Source organism: Panthera tigris, chromosome D2, assembly GCF_018350195.1.
Source record: "Panthera tigris isolate Pti1 chromosome D2, P.tigris_Pti1_mat1.1, whole genome shotgun sequence".
NCBI lineage: Eukaryota > Metazoa > Chordata > Mammalia > Carnivora > Felidae > Panthera > Panthera tigris.
Genome location: NC_056670.1, coordinates 38,889,009 through 38,911,004, shown reverse-complemented (window position 1 = coordinate 38,911,004; position 21,996 = coordinate 38,889,009). Strand labels below are relative to the sequence as shown.

Here is a 21,996-nt window from a genome sequence, read left to right as displayed (position 1 = left end):
AGATTTATATAGTCTCAGAGCATCTCCACATAAGGTACTTACTAATTACAAAAGGAAATGCAGTAATTTTAGAGTGGAGAAACCTGGCACACAACACCTTTACCACAGCATCCTTCAAAGTTAACAGTACAAGTAATGAGACAGCAATATCACATGTGCCTTCTGGTCTGATGCACTGGGAAGGATGCAATAGCACTTCTGTGGGGCTCCCACCAAAAATGCACAACTTCAGGGGCGCCTGGGTGGCTCCGTCTGTTGGGCGTCCGACTCCGGCTCAGGTCATGATCTCTCCGTCCATGAGTTCGAGCCCCTCATCGGGCTCTGTGCTGACAGCTCGGAGCCTGGAGCCCGCTTCAGATTCTGTGTCTCTCTTTCTCTCTGCCTCTCCCCCATTCACACTCTGTCTCTCTCTCTCCCTCAAAAAAATAATAAACATTAAAAAAATTTTTTTTTAAATGCATAACTTCAACCTCATCATGAGAAAACATCAGACCTAACTCCAGTTGAGGGACAGTCTGTAAAACAATTGGCCAATACTCTTCAAAAATGTCAAGGTTATGAAAGAAAACATAACTGACCCGGACTCATAAGAACCATCAAAGTTCTGAGACACAGGGAAAAAGAGCAGCTGTTTTAGATCTGTGGAATCCCGGACGGCATCCTGGACCAGAAAGAGAACAGTAGGGGGACAATTGGCAACATCTGAGTGAAGTTTATAGATTCTTTAATCCTATTGTATTGCTGCTAATTTCCTGGATTTGCTAATTCTTCTGTAGTCATACAAAATGTTAGTATTTGGGGAAGCTGGTAAAGCCTATACAAGAACTCACTGTATTATTATTTCTAAGTCTAAAATTATTCTGCAGCGCCTGAGTGCCTCAGTGGGTTAAATATCGGACTCTTGATTTTGGCTCGGGTCATGATCTTGTGGTTCGTGGAACTAAGACCCCATGTCGGGCTCAGCATTGACAGCACAGAGCCTGCTTGGGATTCTCTCTTTACCGCCAACCCCCCCCCCCCCCGCCCCAGCTTGCAATTTCTCTCTCAAAATAAATAAATAAACTTAAAATAAAATAAAATAATTTCAAAAGAAAAATATTTTTAAAGGAAGAAGAAAGGGATTGGGCACGACTGTGTCATCCTTTGTCCAAAATCCCTTCCAGCACCTCCGCCCATAGCACGAAAGCAGACTCTCCTGAGAGTGGCATTCAAGGCCCTCAGTAATCAAGCCAAACATTCCCCACCAATCTCGAAAGCATGAGGTGCTTGGGAGAAGCCTTATATGTTTAAAGATCACCTTCATGGGACCGTGACTCAGAACCGACCTCAGGAAGCAGCATCTGCTGTTGGCTCTTACTTGGTCAGCAGTTGACTTTCCTGACTCGCTGGGAATTTGAACTCCTTCCGAGGGCCTCCGCAGGCCTTTTAGGCATTGCTCACACACCCTTTCTATCCCCAAGAAACTCACGACACACAAATAAGGCCAGGAAACAACAGTGACAGGCTCAGGGACACTCGGAAAGCAGGTCAGAGGCTGGCAGGGGAATTCACACTTTCTGCAGTGAGGCAGGTGTTGCTGTGATCCCCTCTTTGCTGGTGAGCAAATTGAAGCTTAGAGAAAGGAGGGCATCTGCCTAAGGCTACATAGCCAGTGAGGGCAGAGTCAGGGCTTAAACCCGATGCCTTCCCTTGCTTACTGACGGATTCGAACTGAAATGCTTTGAATAGTTAGCCAGGCAGGGTCCTGAGATAGTCTACATTTTACCCCAACTCCAGCCTTGAGTAGCAAAATGAGATCTCCCTAGAAAGCAGTGCAGACAAGATTCTTAAAGAGCCAGGGTGATGCCAGCCGACTCCCCACCCACCAAGCCGCGGAGGATGCTGGAATCGAGCATCAACACATTCTTGGCAAATGTCACTGCCTCTTACGATGACCTGAACGGACACTGAGCAATGTGAATCTGTGTAAAATACCTCTGGGCAGGCGGGATTCCTTGCTAGACCCCACTCGGCAGGTCTCCTCCACTTTTAAATGTGGATTCATCACTTCAGAAAATGCCGGCTGGGAAAGTGTTCTTGCCAAGCTCCGGGATGGCCACAGAACCCATCTCCCAGAGTGGCAGCCGCAGTCACTGAGAAACGGAGCACACGGTGCTTCCAACGTGGTCGGGATCCGTGAACGTCAGCTCTCAGGGCTGTGATTATTGACATTATCATTATTTTTATTTTCTAATGCTTATTTTTGAGAGAGAGAGAGAGAGAGAGAGACAGAGAGAGACAGAGCGTGAGTGGGGGAGGGGCAAAGAGAGAGAGAGGGAGACACAGAATCCGACACAGGCTCCAGGCTCTGAGATGTCAGTGGGGCTCAAACTCGGAATGACGAGATCATGACCTAGGCCGAGGTAGGACGCTTAACCGTTGACTGAGCCTCCCAGCGCCCCTTGATATTATCAACGTTAAACCTCTACCCTCCCCCACTGCTCGGCCCCTTGGACTCAGCAGATCTTCCCTTCTTACAGAAAGATCTTCTTACATCTTTTCCTATCTGGGGAGATTCAGGACCGCATACCAGAAAGGGAGCAGAGTCAAAACCAAAAAGATCTAGGGTGGGGGAAATGGGTGACGGACATTGAGGAGGACGCTTGTTGCGATGAGCAACGGGGGTTGTACGTGAGCGAGGAGTCACGGGATTCTACTCCTGAAGCCAAGACTACACTGTATGTTAGCCAACGTGACAGTCAAAAAAAGTTCTGAAATTTCAGCTTGTCGATCCTACCCGCCCCCCACCCCCCCACTGCTATCTAACCCCCAACCTCCGCAGACATCCATGGCCACGCCCCACCACCCCACTGGGTTGCTTCCTCTGACCTCGTCTTGCATGGCCCTGGGCTAGTAGCCTGCTCCATCTATGCTGAGAGGAGGCGGCCTGGCCCACCAGCATTGAGGGCTCTCCTGGAATGGGTCTTGCTTGTGCCCAGACAAGAAGACGAGGAGCCTTTGTGAGGCCCAGCTCTGACACTTCTAGCTCCTGAGACCCTTTCCGTTGGGCTGTCCCTCCCCCTCCCCCCCTCCCCCCAGCCCCCCAGAGATGGCCCCTTGCTTTGGTTGTGGGCTGGGAGAGCAAGCCTCTGCCTGACTCCCCTCCCATCGTCCCGGAGCGCAGCCGGGTGGGGGGCCCGTGCCCGGTTGCCTGTGGAGGCGTGGGCTCCCTGGGAGCAAATCCCCACATTTCTACATGGTATGTGTCTAACCTTGGGCCACTTCTTAACCTCCCTAAGCCTCATATTGCGAATCTTGACGCTATCTGCCAGAGTGACGGTAGCATTCAATGAAAAACTCTGCAAGTTACAGCATTCCATTGACACAGGATGCTATGCGTGTCCCCCTAATGGCCAAGAACTTGCCGCTCGGAGCCTTCAAATACCCTGTTTGCCCTCTACTCGCCCACCTCCCTCCAGACTTCCTAACTCCCTGCTCACCTGGGGCCTGAGAGTCAAGAGGCCTAATATCACACAAGAGCATGGATTGTAACATCAGATCTACCTGGCTTTCGAGCTGAGATCTGCCCCTCTCTGACTTTAACCAAATACATCTTATTTGAAAAATGGGGATAAGGATACTCACCTTATAGGTTTATTGGTACTAGGATTAAATGAGATAACCCACGGACGGCCTTTCCCCAATACCAGGTTCCGAGAAGCTTAGCAGATAACAGAGTAATAACACATAATGATACTTACTGTCATTAGTCCAGCTGGCCACCAACTTGCTTTGAGACCTGGCATATGGTTGACATATTTCCCTAGTTTCTGGCACTTTCCCTAGTTCCTGCCAGTTTCTTCTATTTTTTGTTTTATTGCCCATTTCTGGAGAAGGTCAGAAGGAGGATATTAACAAACGATGACCTTAATATCATCTGGCCCAGAAGTTTTCCTTTGCGTGTTGTAGGCTGATTTCCGTCGGTATGCGGAAATAAATTGATTTCCAGACACTTAAGTCAATCCAGCCAGTTCATGGAATCATTTGAGTTGCCCTTCTAAGGATTTTCTAAGAAAGCAATGGACCCTTCTACTATTGGCAATATTTTGTCCCCTTCACAATGCCTCTTCGTTTGTGTTTCGTTGCATGGATCACGCTAAGGATAGCTAATAGTGACTCACGTTGCCTCTTTACCTCATTCCTGGCTTAACAAGGAATGCCTCTCTCCTCTCTCCTGTACGTACGCGTCAACTATTTGTGTGAGGTAAAAGTAGCTATCTTGTTAAGGCAATATCCCTTTATTTTCTTTATTTCTACCTCTTAGAGTTTGTTGTTGTTGTTTAGTCTGGGAAGGCTGTTTAATTTCACCAAATAATAGTTTCAGTGTTCGTTGAAATGATACGGTTATTTGATTTTTGTTTCTTTGACCTTATGACAGACACGATGGCTAGAGATTTTTCTGGAACTCCACTTGGGAATGAATAGCTATTTAATTTTGTGTTCCAATTAGTGGCTAAAGGATGGGGGACACAAGAAGGAGCATTAGGCTGCTTAGATGCCCATTCAGGAAAATATTTAAGTTTGAATCTTTCTTTGCAACCACATTAAAATTCTAGATGGATCAGAGATTATACCTTTAAAAAAGTTTTAGACTAGTTGGCAAAAAAAGTATTGGAGAATATTTTTTATAGTCTTGATATGAGGAATCACAAGCAAGTTGTAAAATCTAGAAGCCATAAAAGAAAATCCTGAGAGATTTGGTCACCTAACTATCTAAAACTTCTGTATGATGAAAGACACCACAGAGAAAGTTAAAGACTTGGGAAGAATGGAAAGAAACATTGCCAACATACATAACAGGCATTGGATTAATAATCAGAATATGTCAAAAGAGGAAAATAGAAAAAAGTATTTGACTAGGCAAACAAATACTAAATAGCATGTAAACGAAAATAGTAAGGTAATATTTTTCATCGTCAAACTGTCCACGTTTTAAAAGTTGTTTCCAGCGTTGCGAAATGTGCATGGCTAGCTAGATCTAGGTATTTTAGGTCAAGTATTTTATGTAAATGGCGCCCCCTGCAGCCCAACTGCCTTAACTACATGGAACGTTAGTTCCATTAACTACAATGGAATTGGGTGCCCCTTGGAGTCAGGCTCTGAGTGCCTGCCTCCTCCCTCCGGCTGAGTGTCAGTTTTTGCATAACCAGTAAAATGTGACAGGCCCTCTAACTCAATGATTCCTTTTCCAGGAATCTAGCCTTTCAGAAATATATGAGTATGTAACGTGGGCGTAAAGATACACGCAAAAGGATGCTCATTGAAGCTTGCTTTATATTGGGGAAAAACAGGAAAGAAAGTACATGTCCTTCGACAGAGGGCTGTCTGCACAAATAAGGGGGCATCCGTTCGTGACATATTTTGCAACTCTTCAAAGGGATGAAGTGGATTTCTGTGTACTAACAGAATGATCTTCAAGGTTTAATGTTCTGACTGAGGTGAACATGAATGTGAAAGCAAATCCCCCAGATATCTATTATTCATTCCCATGTACGTACGTTTGCATCTGAAAATGCATAGGCAAGGAGCTGGAAGAGTCCACCAGGCTGACAGAAGTGGACTGGAATGGCTGCGCCAGGGAGGGTGGTGACAGGGAGGACTATCAGCTTTCACTCTACCTGTTCTATGTGTGACTCTACCACAACCAGAAAGTATAGTACATGTGCTGTTTTTCTCTGCGACTTCAACACCTTAAGTCCCCCCACTTGGCCCAAGCTTCGAGAATCCCTGTGGGTTCGGCTGTTCTTTGACACCTTCCCACCTGGCTAAACTACTGAGGAATGTCCTACGGAAGCAGGAGACGTTGTTGGCATTCTGAAATAGATTTTTCTAAGCCGGCTCATCTGGGCATCCTAATCCCCACGAGAGCTTTCTAAAAATTTAGATCCAAGTCTCTGTGCAAGATCTGCTGATTCAGAACAGGAATTTCTGTGCTGTGGCTATTATCTGGAGGAGGAAGTGACGGGTGAGGGTCCCTGGGTAGTGTGGTGGCTGTGTGGGACAGCCACAGGTGGGAAGGAGAAGGCAGAGACGCAGCCTGGATCTGCGAGGGCTCCAGTGACCCCCAGTGGAGACACCTGATGGATAAAGGTGTGCTCTCGGGCCAGCGTAGCCAGGCCAGGCCCTCAAAGCTGTGCAGAACTGACGGTAGGACTGCAGCCTTCATTTCTTGTTTTCGCTAAAAGTTAGCTTTTCTTGCACTTTTTGGGTGGGTGCTATTGTGTTCTAAACTGGAGGGAAGGTGGAGAGTTGAAGTTCACCCAAAAACTCACCTGGGTTTGCTTAGATGGAGAAAGAAAACCCGGCTCTCGGGGACAATGTGTAAGCATATCCTTATTTAAGGATAAATAAATAAACTCCGGCCTGCAGAGGCGGTAGAAGTGGATTCAAATCCTGACTCCGCATTTATCAGCCACGTGACTGTCGCAAGGTTCTTCACCTCTCTGAGCCTCAATATCTTGATCTGCAGAATGGACGTAACGATGTGCTCCTCCTGGAGTTGCAGTGAAGATTGGAGAGGTTGTGTGTGTAGAAGCGAATCAATCAAAGCTGAGCTGCAGCTTATTAATATTACGGCAGTTCCTAGACCATGAACTCCTGGAGGCAGACATACGTGATGCCGAGAATTTTTTCTCTCTTCCCTTCTCCAGAGTTTACCTAACACTAATCTAGTACAGACCTTAAGTGTTTGCTGAACACTGATTCTGATTTTGATCCTATTAGGGCTCTGGGTCTCTCCTTGCGTTGAAGCCATTTCACTAGTCTGTGTGTTACAGAGAGCAGTGCAAAATAATTGTTGTCTACAGACGGGCAAACTATTCCTGTTATAGTTCAATTCTCCATCTCCGTGTGGAAGAAGCCGGTCTCACCTCCACCTGTGCCTTCTTGCCGATATTCCAGACCCATGTCTGTTCTTTGGACTGGGTGTCACCTCTTGCTGGTTCCCTCAATAGTGAGTGAAATAAAATCTTCAGCACATGCTCACTTTACATCTGTATGAAAGTCACGATTTTACCTTTTTCTGAAAAGTATCTTTTAACACTTGCTATTACCTGTTAGCAGAACAGGAAGTTTCTATGAAAGGCAGACCCCACCACTGAGACTCTCAGGGTCCCTGTCCCCTTGCAGTTAATTACGAATTAAAATGCGTAGGTGGACGGATGAAAGCCTCCACACTCGGTGCGTTCGGGGTTCGGGAACTGGGGGTGACACCGGGGAAGCCTCGGTCTGCGGGTCTGAGATGGGCTCCCGCGAATACCCGGGCCGGGGAGCGGTAGCCCCGGGGTGGGGGTGGGGGGCAGCCCTCGCCCCTCCCGCCCTCCTGCGCCCGGGCCCGCGGGCGCCTCAGGGAAGGGGGGCGGCGGCCCCCGGCTGGGGAGGCGCCCGGGGTTGGCACGCCGGCCCCTCCGCCCGCGGGGTCTCTGGAGGGGGCGGGTCGCGCGAGCCGGAGAGCCCGGCGCCGCCCAGGAATCTTGGCTCGGGCTGCGAGCATTTCCTGCGGGCGGGCCGGCGCGGGCCCGGGGGCGCGGCGGCGGGCAGACTCCGCGCTGCGCTCGGCCGGCCGGCAGCATGCGGCCCCTGCTCTGCGCGCTGGCCGGGCTCGCCCTGCTCCGCGCCGCCGGTGAGTGGGGTCGGGCCGGGTGGGACCGAGGGGACGGAGAGCGGAGAGATGGAGAAAGGGGGGACCTCCCGGGAAGGGGGGGGTGTGAAAAGAGACGTGAGAGAGCGCGCCCGAAAGAGGAAGGCTGGAGAGACCCGACGCCCCGCAGGAGAGAGAGGGGACAGGCATCGCAGGGCGGGGAGGTCAAGTCTGCAGGGAGGGCACACATCCCCCCAGCGCCCCCCGCCGCCTTCCGGGCCAGCTGCATCCCGAGGGCCTGTGGAGGTGCCCGGGCTGGGCTTACGGGCAGGGCACTCGCTTGGAAGCTGAGTTCCGGCAGACGACGACCCAGGCTTGGCCCAGCAGAGCCAGCGGGCGGACAGGCGGCCCCAGGAGAAAGGCCACGACTTCACCTGCCATCTGGCCGGCCGAGGGCTCTGCGGCGTGGGAGAGGAGGCCAGTGTCTCTGCTTCCAGAGATCTCCCCTAAGGCCCCGAGCTGCCTTGGGTGGGGGTGTTGGGGTGCGGGAGGGAGAGGCCCTCCGGGTGCTCCACAGGGTGGGGGAGCTCCACAGGCTGCTGCTCCCAGCAGGGCAGGTGAGGGGAAGGCTCGGCTCTCACAGCCGTGCCATGGCAGAGGCCTCACCAAGTACTCAGGCCTCCTGCCCCCTCAGGCAGACCCTTGCCCCCACCGGCAGGTGAATCGCCTAAGTGAAGTACCCTGAGCTAAGATGGGAGCCTCCCAGGCCAGTGCCTTTCAGGGCACAGCCAGCTGTGGGTGTGAGCACCCAGGGGCAGGGTGGAGGCCTGTGCTGATCCTGGGCAGCCCCCCCGCTGAGTAAGTTGGGTCGGCTGCCTTATCTCTGTGAGCCTGCTTCCTCCTCTGTAAGGTGGGGAGAATGACACCCACCCTGCGGAGACTGAATGAAGTCCCCAGCACGGAATTCAACACACACGGGCTCCCTCCCTCATCCCCTCAGCTCCACTGATCTCTCTGAGCCTCAGTTTCCCCACCTATTGATGAAGGAGGACCAACAACTGCCTCCTCAAGGGCTGTATGACGAGTGGCTGGGATTGTGCTCGGCACAGAGCCCATAGAGCCAGGCCTTCTTTCCCCCTTCCTCCCCCGCTGCTCCTGGAGCCCCCCCCCCTCCAGGAGCCGAGGGCACAAAGCCGAGTCTGTGCTCCCCCAGAGGGAGGATCTGGCTGCCGCCCACAACTGGCCGACTTTATTGTGGCCCCTGCAGTCATGACCAGTATATGCGTTTTAATTTAAAACCGTTCTTAAACATTCTTTCTGATTATGCTTGCTTATTGCTACGGATGTTTTAAAAAGGGGGGAAGTATAAATGTATAAGTGTAATCTCACACCGTGTTCGCACAGTGTTGTGTATAATCTTTCAGCCTTCAGACAATTTACCATTGTGTTTCTTAACGTTTGACTATGAAATGTCTTGGATACAAAGGCAGAGCAGCGGGGCAAACTCCGGTGTTCCTGCCATCCTGCTTCGGCGAGTATTGGCCTGTCTTGTTTCCTCTATCACCCCACATTCTGTCCCCTCCCTCCAATAGTTTTAAAGGAAATTCCGGGCACCATATATTTTCATCCGTAAATATTTCCTTCAGTATCTCTAAAAGATAAGTAATCTTGTTCTTTTTAAGTTTCGTTTATTTAAGTAATCTGCATACCCAGTGTGGGGCTTGAACTCATGACTCCAAGATCAAGAGTCATATATGGGGCGCCTGGGTAGCTCAGCCGGTTAAGCGTCTGACTTTGGCTCAGGTCATGATCTCACAGTTTGTGAATTCAAGTCCCGAATCGGGCTCAGAGCGTGGAACCTGCTTCAGATTCTGTGTCTCCCGCTCTCTCTGCCCCTCGCCTGCTCATGCTCTGTCTCTCTCTCCGTCAAAAATAAATAAATACACATTAAAAAAATTGTTTAAATTCATATGCACTCTCAGCTGAGCCAGCCACGCACCCCAAGATAAGTAATATTTTAATAAACACAACTGCAATACCATTATCACACCCTAAAAAGGGATGAAAATTTCTTAATATCATCAAATGTCCACATCCCCCATTGTGTCATGTTTACATTTGGTTTTGTTTTGTCCAAATAAGGTGCACATGTTGCTTTTGGCGGACATGTCAGTTATGTTTCCTTTAACACGTGAGTTCTCTTCCCCCCTTTTCCTTAAGATGTATTTGTGGACGCAGCTGGGTTGTTTTGTCCTATAAAGTTTTCCCGCATTTAGATTTTAGCTGATTGCATCTGCCGAGAGTCATTTAAATGTTCTTCCTTCCCCTGTGTTGTCTATAAACTGGCAGATCTGGAAACTTTTGCTGTTCGGCAAGAATATGTTAAGATGGTTTGTTGCTTTAATTTGTATTTCTTTGATTACTACTGAGGTTGAACTTTTTCTTTAAGTGCACATTGGTCATTTCTACTAATTCATGCGAATTGTCTCACGCTTTTCAGTTGCGGTACTGGGATTTTTCATATTGACCTACAAAAGCTCTTTATGTATTGACTGAAGCAAACTGCTTGGAATACTGATAAGAGCCCTTTTTCAAAATTAAGTTTTCTGTTGAGTTCCTTTCCTGTTTTCCTATCAGAGAGATCTAAACTCCTAGAGCCTGGTTCTTTTACCAATTGTCACCCATGCCTTGGGGCCCTTTGGGCATTCTCTCATTGTCCGCCCCTGCTCCAGATCCCCGTGGACTGGACATCTGTCTTCCACTGGAATTCTGCTTTCTGCTTCAAGTGAAGGAAGAAGATGCTGAAGGGCTGTCGTGAGGGTCACAGCATTTCTTCCTACAAAGATGGATATCGTGGGAGTGAACCAGTCAAAGACATTTCGATCCCAAGCACACATTTGGGGTCTTATGGGGCCCCAGACAGCTGTAAAGGTCATGTGAACAGGTCCTCTTTGCCCCATACCTGTCCAACCCCTCATTTTGTAACTGTGTTCAAGTGTATTTGCTTGCCGAATGATAGGCGAGTTGAGAAGCAAGATGTTGGTGTAGGAAAGCGACTTTATTTGGAAAGCCAGCCAACTGAGGAGATGGTGAACTATTGTCCCAAAGAACCATCTCTTAGAGCATGTGAGTCGGGCTTGTTCTATGTTAGGAAGAGGGGCAAGGGAGTCAAAAGATGACTGATATCTGTAGACATTGAAAACAGTCGTGTAACTTCTTTGCCCTTGGTCAGTTGATCTTTGTGTGTAGGAATCTGGTGGTGTCGTTCCTGTAAATCTTAAACATAGCATAGTCATTTCTGTATGTACTTCTGTATCTCCTCCAATGAGGCAGGTTTCAGGTAAGAAGGCGGTTTTTGCAAATCTCAGTTGTAAGCAGAATTCCTTCCGTGATTACTATGCCTGTGTGTGGGGCTAAGCAACGTTTCTAAGCTACAGGTTACAGTGACAAGGGAAATAAAAGCAATATGGAGTCAGGCATGCTAAGTTTCTCTCTGTTACCTTTTACAGAGGAGGCAGCTGAGGCCCCAAGAGGGGAGGCCCTTAACTTACACAAGGTCACATGACTGCCAGTGCACAGTCTAGACTGTGTCGGGCAGGTAGGATTCAAATCCTCTCCCTACCACCTACTAGCTATGTAATCTTGGTCATGTTACGCAATCTCTTTGATCTTTAGTTTTCTAATTTGTAAAAACATGATGTAAGCGTTAAATGGGATAATGTACGTAAGCTCTCAACGGAGAGCTTGGCGCACAATGAGTGATCGCTAATTGATGGGAGCTTCCCGTATAGAGTATGGCTATGCCTATTGAAAAGGCGAAGGACCCAGGAATCCAGTGAGTGGGACTGGCTTGTAAGAGAGCCAGAGAGCCGCGTCAGCACCGAGCCCTCTGTGTCCTTGTTGGAGAAGCCCCTCCCCAGCATCCCTTGGACCCCTGCATAGGTTTATCCTTAGAGCAGATGCCTCTCCATCCTGAGAACTGGTCTGTATGACCCAGCAGAGAGGCAGAGCCCTGGCAGCTTCCTCTGCCTTCTTCCATCTTCAGCTCCCCTGGTAGATGCCCTACACACCATTGGCACAGCACTTGGCAGTTCCAAGGCATCTTCAAGGGCAGGAGTCCCTTTAATCAACACAGCAGTCCTGCCAAGTAGACCTGGCAGGACAGCTCCCTCACCGTCTGAAAGAGAGGCAAAGAACGTCCTCAGTAAGTCTCGGAGGTGGGGCTGCGTCTCTGACTCCCAGCCATGTCTGCTTTTCACGGTGCACAGAGAGAGGTTTATTCTGGATGGCTTCTTACACCTTCTCCGTCTTGTGGGGCTTTTGGAGTGTTCTAGTACATTATGACCCCGCGGACTAAAAGAGCATGGTATTCCAAGATAGAAGGAATCAGGGTTCCCATATGGCTTGGGGAGCAGAGCTCTCTGCCAGCCCTGACCACCAGCCAATCTACCTCTGAACTCACATATGAGAAAACGAATAAATACATGTGAAGCCGAGGGGGGGAGGGGGCTTTTTTATGGTAGCCTAGCTTACTTACTGCAACCAGATACTGAATGTACTGGAAATGACATTGAAGTGTTCTCAGAGTGATCAACAAGACCCAGACCCCCATTTGGAAAATGACCAGAGACCAGGGGAGATGGGAGGGCGTGTCTCTCCCAAGAATGTGCCTCAGAATCTGAGCTCTTTCTTGGGGGGCTCAAGGGTCTCTCTCCTGGCTCAGCCAGAGCAGTTCCTCATACTGGAATTCTTCATATACTTGTTTGAAAATAGTATTCTTCTGCTTAAAAAAATTTTTTTTAAACCGCTGGTGGTTTTAAATGAAGCACCAATTTTAACACGAATATTAAATGTGGTAAATTTTATTCTATTATAGTGAGTGCGGTCGAACACAATTAACTCCTAACTGATGGATGTTGCTGGTCAAAGCAGAGTGTGTCTTTGATGATTCAGAAGGCACAGCAATCTTCAGGGTCTCCTCTGGGAAATTATGTGTCATCCCAGAAATCATTGGAGCTGTGCACGCTTTCTTGGTGTTTGAGTCCCAGATACAAGAGGTCCCCTATGCCTGTAAGTAAGAGGGGCCATACTTCCTGCCTCAGAGGATGGGGACCCGGTGGCCATGTCTCTTTAACTGAAGAAGTTAGCCCAGCACCTCCGCTGGGCCTCTGGCCTCCCCGACAGCCTGCTCTCACCAGCCCACTGTGTTCCACCCATGGCCGCCATCCAGGGTGCGCATAGGCCCTGAGTGGGAGCCAGGCCAGGGAAAACAGCCCGGCGTCCAAGAAGGTCCATTTCCCAACTGGCCGGGCAGGGAGGGCGGGAGCAGAGGAAGGAAGGGAACATGGAGACCCACAGCCTTGGCTCCTCCAGCATGCTCATGGTAACCCTTCAGCCTTCCCCACTCCTGACTGTCCCAACAACCCCGTGGGGCAGGCATTATCCTGAGCCCCTTTCTACTGACGGGGAAGCTCAAAGACATGGCAGACGCCCAGCTCTTGTCTCGCTGGAGCTTCTGATCCAAGAAGCAACTTGTCCTTGACTCACGCCGGTTTTGTCCTGGTAGCTAATTTTTGAGGCCTCTCAGCAGGCTGTGAGAGACAAAGCGGCATCCCCCATGAGCCAGATGGGGGTGGCGGTGCGTCAGGCCTCTCCACCCCGAGTTAGCAAGGAGGCAGCAGAGACTCAGGGAGGAGAGGAAAGCTTCCCACAGGCCCGCACCAACTCGTGGCGGAGGGGGGTGAGAACGGGGCTCTCCGGTGTGTTTGGGGCCCTTGTGCAGTGAGGTCAGTGCCAAGTTAGGGACCCACATGGGGGAGGGAGCAGCAGCACAGGCCCCGAGGCAGCTTTCTCTCTCAGATGAGCTCGTAGGGAGGCCTGGATGAGCTCACGGACAGTTGTGCAGCGGAGCCCAGGGCACAGCTCTGTCCAGATGTGAGGGATTAGTGCTGTGTGATGTGGAAAGCAACCTCAGCCAATCCTTTCCCCTGGAGGGCTTTTGGAGCCAAATTAGACCTCACTGCAGACTCGTACAAAACAGGATGTTTTAGGCCGGCGGAGGGGAGTAGATTCATGTTGTTCAGGACTTACAGGGCTGGCGGACCCTCACACTTGGCCAGCCAGGTCAGACTGTTTCCTCCTGGCCCAAGCTGGGGGTGGGAGAGGGCAGGCCGGGCTCCGGGGAGAGGCTTGGCCAGAGGCTCATGGGCGGAGCCCACAGTGGCTGTGTGTGGACACAGATCCACACTGGACAGCCCCCCTTTTCACGGACAGTCCTCCCTGGGGGTGAAAGCGACTCTTCTTGCCCCCCAGGAAACCCTTCTTCTCTAGACTGGGCTCTCCAGTTCTTTCAGCTGAGACAGATGAGTCAAACTTTCTAGTCCCTTCACCATGGCCGCTTCTAGATCTGCTTCTGCCTATCAAAGGCCCAGAACAGAGCACAACCATCCAGGTGGGGTCCCTCAGACCACCCCCTCCCTCTTCCTGAGCCTTTCCCGTCCGTGTATGCGGCCCGCAACGGCTTCTGCTTTCAGCTAACAACCCTATCAGACAACTGGCCTTTATTGTGGAAAATTTCAAACCATATATACAAGAGCAGAGAGGGTAGTGGGAAGAACTCCAATGTCCCCGTCACACAGTTTCAACAATTATCAATTTCGGCCAATCTGGTTTGGCCACCCATGCCCCCGCCCACTCCCAGGCCTGGATTACTTTGAAGTGAATCCAAGATATCATAACATTTCATCTCTAAAGATTTCAGTATGGATCTCTAAGAGACTCCTTTTTAAGAACATAACCAGTCCTCACATGAGCCGCACATATACTAGAAAAAAATAACCAAAATACCATTGTAATGTCTACCCGCCTCCCCAAAGTCAACAAGACCATTGTCTTACAAAAAAATTTTTTTTTAATGTGTATTTATTTTTGAGAGACAGAGAGAGCGTGAGTAGGGGAGGGGAAAAGAGAGACGGAGACACAGATTCTGAAGCAGGCTCCAGGCTCTGAGCTGTCAGCACAGAGCCCAACGCGGGGCTCCAACCCACAAAGTACGAGATCATGACCTGAGCCGAAGTCAGACGCTGAACCAGCCGACTCCCCTGGCACCCCAAGACCATTGTCTTTTGAAGAGGCTTTTCTAAGTTCAGTGGAGGGAACTAATGGAAAATACAGAAACAAATTGTTCTCCGTGAAAGATGCTCAGGGTGGAAGGGAGTTTTGTCTCTGCTGTTAGTTCTTACCCCTAAGTGGAAGAGCTGGGATCCAGAGAGAGTTGGGACAGGAAAGTCTCAGGACGGGAAGCCTCTGGCAGAGATCCAGAAGGCCAGCTTGCTGCGGTGAGATCAGGAGAAGGGTGCTAGGGGTCCAGTCATTTGCTAACCATGTGACCTTGGGCAGGTCACTCAACCTCTCAGAGTTACACATTCGTCACCAGCAAAATGGCTCACCATCTCTGTCCTCACCTCGAGAACTGTCAACCTTCTAGGCGATTCTGTATGTCCCCTTGGGCCATCCAGCCAACACCTGGGTCTTACGGTTACGACAGTTTTGCACCTAGACAGATCAAGTCCAATAACTCTTTGTCCCGACTGTGCCTCAGATGCCCACATCTATTGCCGCAACCTTGATATTGCCACCAGGAAGCTGCTTCACCTCTCAGAGCTGAAGCTGCAATGTCTTTTGCCACTCATTCCTTCCGTTACTGCCATCACCCTTCAGCCCCTCCGTTTCTCCCAATTTATTGGCCCTCTTCTTGGCCTCTCTCCTTCCTTATTCAAGCTAGACTCCAGAGCTCATCCCCTTAACTGCTTGCTGGTCAAATCCTCAATCCTTTTCTCGCTTGCTCTCCCCCATACTCTCTCTGCAGACTCCCAGCTTCCGCTCCATCCAGCCACCTGTCCTGGCCACTCCCAGCCTGTCAGGTGGCACACTGTGGGTCTGGGGTTTCCAAAGTTCTTCCCTGAGTCGCGTCCTTCTACATGGCCCTCCTCATTCTCCTCATCTCCTTTTGAAGTCCTCTGTATATTTGCGCCCCCTCCCCAGTGGTCTGCTGATAAAGTGGCTCGCAAAAACAGACAAAAACCAAAACAAGACATTTGCTGGTTTCCATGATGTAAGTGCTCTCACTGCGCCTCCCATTTTAGTGGCTGTGTTCAACAACCCCCCTTACAGAATTCCTGAAAACGTCACAACTAGCTTCCTCTTTCACAAGCCAACGCGTATTACCAGCAGATGATTCCCCTCTTGCTTTACAGAGTGAACAGAGGCCAGCAGGTGAGAACTCACTCAACTTCTTGGCCCTTTGAGTAGAGGTCTGCTGTGCCCCTTGTCCTCTGCTCGGTTCTTTTTTTTCTTTTCTTTTGCTTTTTTTAAACTAATTTATTTATTTATTTTTACAATTTACACCCAAGTTAGTTAGCATATAGTGCAACAATGATTTCAGGAGTAGATTCCTTAATGCCCCTTACCCATTTAGCCCATCCTCCCTCCCACAACCCCTCCAACAGCCCTCAGTTTGTTCTCTGTATTTAAGAGTCTCTTATGTTTTGGCCCCCTCCCTGTTTTTTTTTTAAAATTCATTTTAATTTTTATTTTTTGAGAGAGAGAGAGAGCACAAATGGGGTAGGAGCAGAAGAGGGGGGGGGATACAGAATCCAAAGCAGGCTCCAGGCTCTGAGCTGTCAGCACAGAGCTCAACATGGGGCTCGAACTCATGAACGATGAGATCATGACCTGAGCTAAAGTTGGACACTTAACCGACTGAGCCACCCAGGTGCCCCTAAATCTTTTTTTTTTAATTTAGTGATTTATTTTTGAAAGAGAGAAAGCACTCGAGTGAGCGTGGGAGGGGCAGAGAGAAAGGGAGAGAGAGAACCCAAGCAGCTCACAGCCGGGAGACCGAAGAAGGACTCAAACTCACAAACTGTGAGATCATGACCCGAGCGGAAACACAAACACAAACACAAATATGGAAGCAAATAAGCCCAGAACCGTGAGAGGAACCTTGACTGTGGACCCTTGGGTGGATGATGTTTCTTATTGAAGTTCTGGGCTTGAGAAGCTCTGTGAGACAGCTTCCAAGGGACCTGCACTTCCTGCCGTGCTCCCTCTCAGCCCGGTGTGGTGGGCGAGCACGCCCGGAACTGAGACTGCTATGTCTCCTTTACTTCTGGAAACTAAGTTGACGTGAGAGAATCAATCCCCTCACTTGAATTATTTTGACTTAATATGTTCCTGAGACTTTAACTTTGTCATTTCTGGCTGCTCCCATCATTCAATTTAGATCATTAATATAAATTAGTATATGCCATTCACCTTTCTGTGAGAATCCCAGATGTGAAAGCCTGAGTGAATCTTTCTTTATTTTGAACCGTGAGTTCCATTTCCCCTTCACAGATGGGCTCCTACTGTCTCACGATGTTTCTTTCTTTCCGATGACACTTGGGCCCTGGGGTTTCCTCAGGTGCTCATTTTCAGCCTTCCTTGGGTAGCCTAGAAGAGTTTGCTGCAGTCACTCTCATACATCTTGCCTAGCTTATTTTTGCCAAATCTGATCACTTATGTATTTAAAACTTCTGAATAATATACATATATCATCAATCTGTAATAATCCTGATTCAAAAAAAAAAGTTCTTCATTCATTCAGTCTAATCTGCACTGAAACCCTTTTTTTAAATTTTGTTTTTTATTTTTTAAAATTTACACCCCAATTAGCATATAGTGCAACCATGATTTCAGGAGTAGATTCCTTAGTGCCCCTTAACCATTTAGCCCATCCCCCTCCACAACCCCTCCAGTAACCCTCAGTTTGTTCTCCATATTTATGAGTCTCTTCTGTTTTGTCCCCCTCCCTGTTTTTATATTATTTTTGTTTCCCTTCCCTTAGGTTCATCTGTTTTGTCTCTTACAGTCCTCGTATGAGTGAAGTCATATGATTTTTGTCTTTCTCTGACTGACTAATTTCACTTAGCATAGTACCCTCCAGTTCCATCCACGTAGTTATAAATGGCAAGATTTCATTCTTTTTGATTGCCGAGTAATACTCCATTGTAGATATATGCCACATCTTCTTTATCCATTCATCCACCGATGGACATTTGGGCTCTTTCCATACTTCGGCTATTGTGGATAATGCTGCTGCTATAAACACAGGGGTGCATGTGTCCCTTTGAAACAGCACACCTATACCCCGTGGATAAATGCCTAGTAGTGCCATTGCTGGGTCGTAGGGTAGTTCTATTTTTAGCTTTTTGAGGAACCTCCATACTGTTTTCCAGAGTGGCTGCACCAGCTTGTATTCCCAGTCCTTTGTTAAGTTCTTTCCTTCAGGCTGTAAGTGTGGTTGTTTCTTCGACTTAAAAGAACAGAAATGACAACAAGAAACATTCTGTAGACCATGTGATCTGATCTCCCTTCCTTCACAGCCAAACTTCTTGAAAAATGTTTCCCAGGGTCCAAGTTTCCACCTCCCAACCTCTCTTTCCCTTCCCATCCCACAGAATCTCGGCTTGGCTTTGCCTCCACGACTCCGTGAACAGGGTCGGGGTGGAATTTAGCAGGACTTTCCTGTTGCTCTGTCTTTCCATCCTTATCTTGCTACACTTCCCTGCTGCTTTAGGCCATGCTGACCACTTCATCCTCAGGGAAGCTCCTTGCTTCTCTTCGTTTCTGGGACAGTGGCCTTCTTCCTGAGTATCTGCATTCTCCAAGGATCCAGCCAACTCTGCTGCCTCACAGGTACCTGGGGGTCACTGACACAAAACCTGAGCTCAGAACCTTCTGGTGTGATGGCTGGTGGTGCCAGGAGGAACCAAGGGGGAACCAGCGTTGGGGAGGAAAACAATGAACCAAAATCCGGACGGGTCGGACCTCAGATCTTCCATTTAACTAGCTGTGTGACGTAGGATATAGCATTTCACCCCTCTGCATCAACTGGGGATAATAAACAGGTTATTGTAAGGATTGAATGAGTTCGCACACTTGTTTAGCGGGCCATGTGGTACATAGTAAGTGCTCATCAAATGTCCAATATTAATAACTGGTCATCAATGTCAGTGTGACGACTAAAATATCTTCCCTTCATCCTCTCTATACCTACTGCCTCCCCTCATCACTTCTCACAGGGATTCCTGCAATAACTTCCTGCCTTCAAGGACAAATCCCTCCGATCCATTCTCTGTATTTAAAAAATTCACATAGGACCGTGTGACTCTTGTGTTGAAATAAACCCCAAGATAAGCACTGCGGTTGGCTTATTAGGGCCTCTGGTTTTGTTTCCATGACCCAGTGTCCTCCCATCCACCCTGTACTTTCCAGCCACGCCAACTCCCTGAGGGCTTGCACACGGAACCGTGCCGTCGTGTGCCTCTCTCTTTGCACACGCCATTCTCTCTGTCTGCAACCTTGCCTCCCTTCCTTACCTCATCCAGTTCAGGCAGCAGCTTCTTGAAGAAGCCCACCTGGGTATGGAGGTGACCATGGCCATAGAGACAAGCGAGTGATTGGGCCAGCCCCCCGGCCCCTCACACCCTGACCCACACTGAGCCTTCCTTTGCTTCTCTGTGACTGTTTTCAGGACCCACCTCACGGAGCCCAGCGCTTTACGGGAGTCTCTAGTGTCACAGGGAATGGTGACAAGGCTTGTTTCTCCACAGCTGCTGAACCCTTCATGCCCTCCCATGGAGACCCAGCTTGGAACACAGGGTGTGACAGACACATGGCTATCCACGGCCGTTTAGACGTCATAGAGGAGGTAATCAGGGTGACTTGGGAGGACGTACAGCTTCAGGACCACCTGGCAGGCTGGCAGCTTTTTTTTTTTTCTTTAATTTTTTTAATGTTTGTCTATTTTTGAGAGGGAGAGAGACAGAGTGCAAGTGGGGGAGTGGCAGAGAGAGACACACACACAGAATCTGAAGCAGGCTCTAGGCTCTGAGCCGTCAGCACAGAGCCCGACGCAGGGCTCGGACTCATGAACCGTGAGATCATGACCCGAGCCGAAGTCGGATGCTTCACCGACTGAGCCACCCAGGCGTCCCCAGGCTGGTAGATTTATAGGGCTCAGGACAACCTTGCTTTGGAAAATCGGGAAAACCCATGCCAATTCTGCTCCCTGGCCACCATGTGAAACATCTCCCTGCCCTGTCTGGGCTCTTAGGCTGACCAGCCCTCAACAGACCCTGCCCCTGGTGGGGGGTGGGGTGGGGTGGGGAGAGGGGCTTGCTTAAACCCAGCTAGAGATCGCCACATAATTACACAACGAGATGGTGGAAATTGGGTCACTGTGTTTTGTTACACAGCCACAGTTTGTAACCGGGGGTCTATAAACTCGTGTGGGAAAAAATTACACCTTATTTTCACAAACCTTTAACTGGAATTTAGCATTCCAATTCACTATAAATACAGGCAACAAACCATAGTAGTATTAACAGTACTGTGACTTTGTTCTCAATAGAAATCACAGATAATTTCACTCCATCATAGTTGTTGTGAATATATCCACACATCATTCATCCTTGCCAGCATGACGTAATTACAGTCGTCGTTAGACCTGATGTTAGATCGTGTTATTTCCTAAGTTAATAAATACATACATTTTTACATCAAAGATTTAATTTTTTAGCACTTGAATAGTATTTTAATGCAGTGGGAATCCTTGGAGATCCTGTATGCTTTATTTTGTTTTCAATTAAGGTATTTTTCTGAGAAGGGGGTCTGTAGGTTTCACCAGACTGCTTTTCATTCATGAAAAGGCTAGGAACCCTGAATAAAGAACATTTCAAAATCCCCCACCTGTCATTTGGCAGAATTGCCAGCAGGGGGCGGGGCGACAAAAGGAATGTGAGCTCCTAGTGGTGAAGAACGGAAAGGAAAACAGGAAAAAAGGGTGGCTCCTTGTCAAACCTGTTGTGACTGGGTGAAGCGCTTAGGGCCCGAGCCAGCGGCGGCCTTAGAGAACGAAGCCCTAGGATCCTGTCATCAGGGGAATGGCGAGGCCGGCAGGGGCTGAGCCTGAACAAGAAGGGCCCAAGTCCCCTGGCGCTCAGTTCTCTCGCGCCCCCACTGGGCCGCCCCGTGCCCCTTAGGATGTGGCTGATGGACTTGGCTCCACTCTAGTGCCCCACTCCTGCCCCCTGCCCCCGCCCCGCTCCCATCTCTCTCGCTCTAGACGGTGGAGAAGACGGTGGAACACCTGGAGGCAGAAGTGAAAGGCTTGCTGGGTCAGCTGGAGGAGCTGGCCTGGAACCTGCCCCCGGGGTCTTTCAGCCCCACGACCCCCGACCTCTTCGGAGACGGTGAGCGGCTGCCTCGGGCTGGGGTGGGGGATGGGGGGAGGGATGGTTGCCCACCGCACAGGTGTGGCTTGGACAGGCAGGGAGAGGCCTCGGGTCAGAGTTGGGAGGGCATCACCCCCTCCCCGGCCCACCCCCAATGTTCTCTGCCCTCGCCCTCCCCACCCCCCCCACCCCCCCGCGGAGGGCGCTGCAGCCTGGCATCCGAAAGGGGGTTCGGGAAGAGCTGGCACAGTTCACCCGGGTCCCCACCCAGCGCCGCCGGGGGCACAGCGCTGCTGCCTCCCCCGCTGGCCATCTTCCCACCTCAAAGCTCCTGGTCTCCTTTCAGGTCCCTTGCAGGGAACCACTCCTGCGCCACCACAGAACCCTCCGAGGACGCGGCGGAGGGGCTGCCCCCTGCCCCTCCTGGAGCCCTGAGTTCCCTGTCACAGGACTTGGGGGGGGGTGGGGCCTGGGAGCGGGGCCGCGGGGGGCCTTCAGCGCTCCCGAGCCGTCCCTTCTCTTTCAGATGGCTTTGGAGCACCGGAGCCAGAGCTGCCCGGCAACTGGAAATGACACGCCCGTGGTGCAGCTTCTCTGGGCACAGAGTGGCACATGGTGGCCTGCCTTCCTCAGCTTTGTGCACAATAAAAGCTACTCCCTTGGTCCTCTGTGTCTGCTGACCGTGACCCCTATAGCCACAGCGCCTTCTCTGTCCACTCCCACGCCCTGAGGCCCACATCCTCCTGCAGGCTCAGACCTGGGGACTTCTGGCGGGCTGCTTCCGCCCGTCTTCGTTATAGGGGCAGACAGGGCAGGAGCTGGTGCGGAGGTGAGGCACCTGAGGCCCAGACTGGCAAGGGGACACAGTGGAAGGGCCCTTGAGTAGCCTCACTACTCAGAATGTGGCCATAGATGAGCGGCAGTGGGAGCCCGTCACAACCCAGACCTCCTGAATCAGAACCTACATTTCAGTGAGATCCCCAGGGGACAGGTGTGCAAATTTCTGTGTGACTTAAAACCTTTTCTATTGAGGTAAAATTCGCGCAACGTAAGTTTCAGATTTTTAACCTTGTTAAACTTCAAATTCAGCGGTTTCACACT

The 21,996-nt window shown here is 50.0% G+C and overlaps 1 protein-coding gene across 1 annotated transcript; it reads left to right on the top strand.

Annotated features, from left to right (window-relative positions):
• The first annotated feature begins 7,563 nt into the window (after positions 1–7,563).
• PLAC9 (placenta associated 9) lies at positions 7,564–21,559 on the top strand. Its single transcript, XM_042960339.1, has 4 exons — positions 7,564–7,660; positions 19,273–19,370; positions 20,787–20,913; positions 21,422–21,559. The coding sequence occupies exons 1-4, from the start codon at positions 7,609–7,611 to the stop codon at positions 21,466–21,468; spliced, it is 324 nt and encodes a 107-aa protein (XP_042816273.1). The 5' UTR covers positions 7,564–7,608; the 3' UTR covers positions 21,469–21,559.
• The last annotated feature ends 437 nt before the right edge of the window (positions 21,560–21,996 follow it).